We start from the raw sequence: 4,427 nt of genomic DNA on the forward strand, positions 1-4,427 counted from the left end.
CACCAGTAGGCAAGTAGGGTAAAGTGTCTTGCCCAAGGACACAACGACCAGGACAGAGAGCCCAGGGATCGAACCGGCGACCTTCTGGTTACAGATGCTATTCCCAACCCCCTGAGCCACGGTCGCCCGTACACATATAAGTTTTATTATATATAAACAAACCTGTTAATTAACCTGGTTAATTACATGATCAGAGGCAAAGACCTCACAGCGCAAGCATACTCCCAACCTATTATAAGACTATATATAATAATATACAATACAATGTATTTTATTTTAATATCTATAAACAAAAAAGAAAAAAAAAAGTCACAAGCAAAGTGGGAACACAGCACGGCACATGTTTAAACACATTTATTTATCAAAATCATCCATCCATCCATCTTCATCCGCTTTATCCGAGGCCGGGTCGCGGGGGCAGCAGCCTAGGCAAAGAGGCCCAGACCTCCCTCTCCTCCTCTTTGATTTATTAATCAAATAAACACAGCATGTATTTTTTTCACCCCTAAAAATACATGTTCAAAACACCACAACAGTACCCTGATAGCTCACAAAAATGTCACATGGAATTAAACAGAAGCTGGCAACTCAGCTCTGTAGAGTGGGCAATCATAAAGAAGCAGTTCATTTCAAGTTGTAGACGCAAGCTGCTCTTCATATTTTTGGTCACCAGATGTCACCAAAGAGGACTGTTTAGAAAAGCTTTCAGTGATGAACCGTTTTTCAATACGAGCTTCAGAAAGATTCATTTGGTCATTGGTAAACCTGAGTATCTGATCAGTGTGCATTCAGTCCTCTACTGCCACCTTCAGTAAGATAGCTGACACCTACCATGTGAATGCTTTCCCCTTTTTGAACACTGCAAAGACGGATATGGTTTCATCTTGATTATTTTATAACAGGCTCAAAGTTCAGCATTTGACACAGTGTACAACTGAACCAGAATCAACAATGGATGTTAAATGGATTTTTTGAGCATTACACTTTGATTAACACGGTTTACTTTTTGCATAACTCTGAGCATATATGAGGGATCTGGAGTTAACAAAGTTAAGGCCAGCAGGTTAATGATTTTCAAACTTCACCCTTGTAGTCTCACACAACTTTCCACGAGTAAGTCTCTTTCAAATTGTCTATTTTTAAGTTCTACATGCTTTTCTGATGTCTAGTTATAAAGTCGGATTATAGTATAATTTATTTCACTGACATAAATAAATCTGTGTAAATGTAATTAAACATTTTACAAATGAATGACAAAGGTTTAAAATATTTCATTTGAAAGCAGAAAAGAAAGTTTTGAAAGTGAAAGTATACTGTAGAGGTCTGGGCAGAGTCATTCTTCCAAGTATTTTTTCTTCTGTTTTAACAGTGTTCTACTTTGTGTAAAGAAAACTGAAGGCATTAAAACATTGTAAATATTTTATATTTGACTGATTTACAGCAGCTGTGCACAGTCAAGCAGCTAAAAAGTCAATTTGCAGTCTACACTCACAGCAAACTGTCTCTGTTGGCTGAAGTTTACCAGTTGTGATTCCAACTTTTCATAAACGGCCATTTTATGGATTTTATGGTGAGACCAGCTTTTGTCCATGTGCTGAAAATTATGAGATGGAAAACAATAAATAATAAATTTAAAATACTTTTATTATGGATATCTTTTGAAATAAAGGAGAACATGTGCAAACATCAGATATGGTTATCCAACTCTGAACTTGTAATCTATGAACACAGATTTTGATCAGATCCCTTTGTATTTATTTGTTGTTTATTGCATATCGCACTATTTTTATTCTTTATCCTGCTGCTGTAACAAACCAATTTCCCTTGTGGATCAATACAGTATCTATCTATGAAACCTTATTATCTGATAGCTGAGCTTTCTTTGAGGCCCGTTACACAATCAAAACAATCAGCAGCAGACAGAGTTCATCTCAAAGCTAAAGATGACACTGACCAAAAGTTATTCTCCAGGCTGCAATTTAGCACTAATGTGAAGTAACGTGAAGTAATGTGTTCACTTTAATCAGTAACTAAATGTCTGGAGCCTTAACTCTGGAGTTATTAGAAAGTTATAGTGCTAAGTGCATGTTGAAGGCCTCATGACAGTACTTGACATATTAAAACATGTAACATGTAAAATATGTTGATTTTATGACCTCTTGTGGCCACACTTGTATTTATTTTGATGTATTTTCAGAGGAGGATGCTTCCACAGAAAGATGGACTCTCCCTTTCTCCAGCCAAGGTCTTCAGTATTTTCATTTTCCATCTTCTAATACATTTAAATCGAGGTAAGTTTGATGTTACATGCGTAATATTTTTTATTACAGTGCATATAAATAAAATAGTGCAAATATGTTACATTTGGTACAAACAGTAGTTAATAGTTTGATTTTTATGATTTGTTTCCTGCCTGCAAGTGTTTATTTAATTCTTTAGTGAAATTTCATCAAAATTTTTAAAACGAGAAAGAAAAATAATGCTCTGAGTGTCGTCTTTAACTATATATATACATTCAAACTGGCTGCAGAAATTAATAAACACATCTATCTTTCTTTCTTTCTTTTCTTTTGTCTCCTGTCTACAGCGGAGTCTCAGGTGGTTGGTCCACATCAGCCAGTAGTTGCATTAGTTGATGATGATGTTATTTTACCATGTCACGTGGAGCCTGCAGAGGATGTGACAGCTCAGATATTGGAGTGGACACGATCTGACTTGAACCCAAGATTTGTCCATGTGTGGCGATCCGGTCAGGATCTGGTGAATACAAGAAATCCTTCATACAGGGGAAGATCATCACTGTTCATCAATGAACTGAAGCGTGGAAACATTTCACTGAAACTCTCCAGAGTAAAACTCTCTGATGAAGGAACATATGAATGCAGCATTCCTTTAATGGAGAAAAAATCTTTTGTTAAGCTTGTGGTTGGTAAGTAGATCAGAAAAGAGAACACGCCAAATGCATCAGAATTTTGTAATATTAATAATTTAATGATTGTGAATTACTGTCCATATTAGGAGTTTTTTCACCCACTAACATCTTTTGTAAACTTATTTGCTCAGCATCAGATGCTGCCACCTCACCTGTCATCAGTTTATCAGGGATTGACAAAAACAGAGCAGGAGTGGTGTTACAGTGTGAGTCTGCAGGCTGGTATCCAGAGCCTGAGCTGCTGTGGTTGGACGGTGAGGGAAACCTCCTCTCTGCTGGACCTACAGAGACCCTCAGAGGTCCTGATGACCTCTATACTGTCAGCAGCAGAGTGACTGTGGAGAAGAGACACAGCAACAACATCACCTGCAGAGTCCAACAGAGGAACACCAACCAGAGCAGAGAGACACACATACATGTTCCAGGTTCAACTTATAGTATTGCATTTATGATAGAAACACTTTTTGAACATATGAAGTCCAGATTTATCGTTTTTTTTTTTTTTTAAACCATTTCAGAGGATTTCTTTGAGGTCCCATCCAGTTCTCCCTCAGCTGTCATCATCGGTTTGGCTGTTAGTTTGGCTCTTTGCATCATGCTGTTAATTTTATCAGCTGTTGTTCTTTTATGTAGAAAGAGGAAACGCATGATGAGTAAGTCACTGATTAATTATTCTTTACCTCTACTAGGAATCAAAGTTTTCATTGAGACTCTGATGAGAGTTTTAATATTTTAATCCAAGTTTGGGCATTTCCTTTTTATTTAACTTTAATTTCAAAAAGAACCAACAGAAGGACAAGAGATCACTGTGGGGAGATTTTGCTGAGGATCTTCTGATGACAACAGAGACAGAGAAACAAAATACGAGCAGCTCTTCTACCAAAACTAAGAAGCAGACTTCAAACGTGAGTAGATAAACATGAATAAGTTAAATATCAAGATGTTCATTGTTTTTCAGAAATTAGATGAAATACTAATCTGCTGAAAAAATATGCTGCTTTTTTGCAAATTTGCAGTATAATATTTATTTTCGTTTTTCCTGCAGTGTATAGAAATTGGTGTATTTCAAAAATAAAACTATGAAGACACTCAAAATAAATTTCCTGTGGTGGGAAACTATTTTGTGCAACTTTTTTGTATTTACAGTTTTGAGGGATAAGCCTCTTAAATTTCTCTAACTAGAAATATATGTTAAAAAAACAAAAACAATTTTCAATTTTTTTGTAGTTTATTGCACTTTTTGCAATTTATATAATTACTATGCACTTAATGCATGCATATTATTAAAATCTGGGCTATAATGGTTGTATTGATGTATAGCAACTTGAAATGCTCCCAAAAATGGCTCCACAGCATGTAAAAATATAATATAAGCTCTGGCAGACTTGGTTCTATGGTAGGTCTTAAAGGGTTAAAGGAATGAAGCAGAAACAATGTGTTTCACATTATCATTATTAGATTACGACTTCAGTTATGTCACCAAAGTCGTTTTAGT

The 4,427-nt window shown here is 35.9% G+C and overlaps 1 protein-coding gene across 1 annotated transcript in view; it reads left to right on the top strand.

Moving 5' to 3' along the window:
• Positions 1-3,589, top strand: part of LOC121813289 (butyrophilin subfamily 2 member A2-like) — a 17,752-nt gene extending 14,163 nt beyond the window's left edge. The window contains exons 3-7 of the mRNA XM_042216956.1: positions 2,198-2,291; positions 2,588-2,929; positions 3,064-3,369; positions 3,451-3,506; positions 3,566-3,589. Of these exons, the coding sequence (XP_042072890.1) occupies positions 2,204-2,291; positions 2,588-2,929; positions 3,064-3,369; positions 3,451-3,506; positions 3,566-3,589 (816 nt within the window). The 5' untranslated portion in view covers positions 2,198-2,203. The remainder of the gene's footprint in view (positions 1-2,197; positions 2,292-2,587; positions 2,930-3,063; positions 3,370-3,450; positions 3,507-3,565) is intronic.
• Positions 3,590-4,427: the final 838 nt, after the last annotated feature.

Source organism: Haplochromis burtoni, unplaced genomic scaffold (genome assembly GCF_018398535.1).
Source record: "Haplochromis burtoni strain Fernald_Lab_line unplaced genomic scaffold, NCSU_Asbu1 Contig_1398, whole genome shotgun sequence".
In the NCBI taxonomy this organism is placed as follows: domain Eukaryota; kingdom Metazoa; phylum Chordata; class Actinopteri; order Cichliformes; family Cichlidae; genus Haplochromis; species Haplochromis burtoni.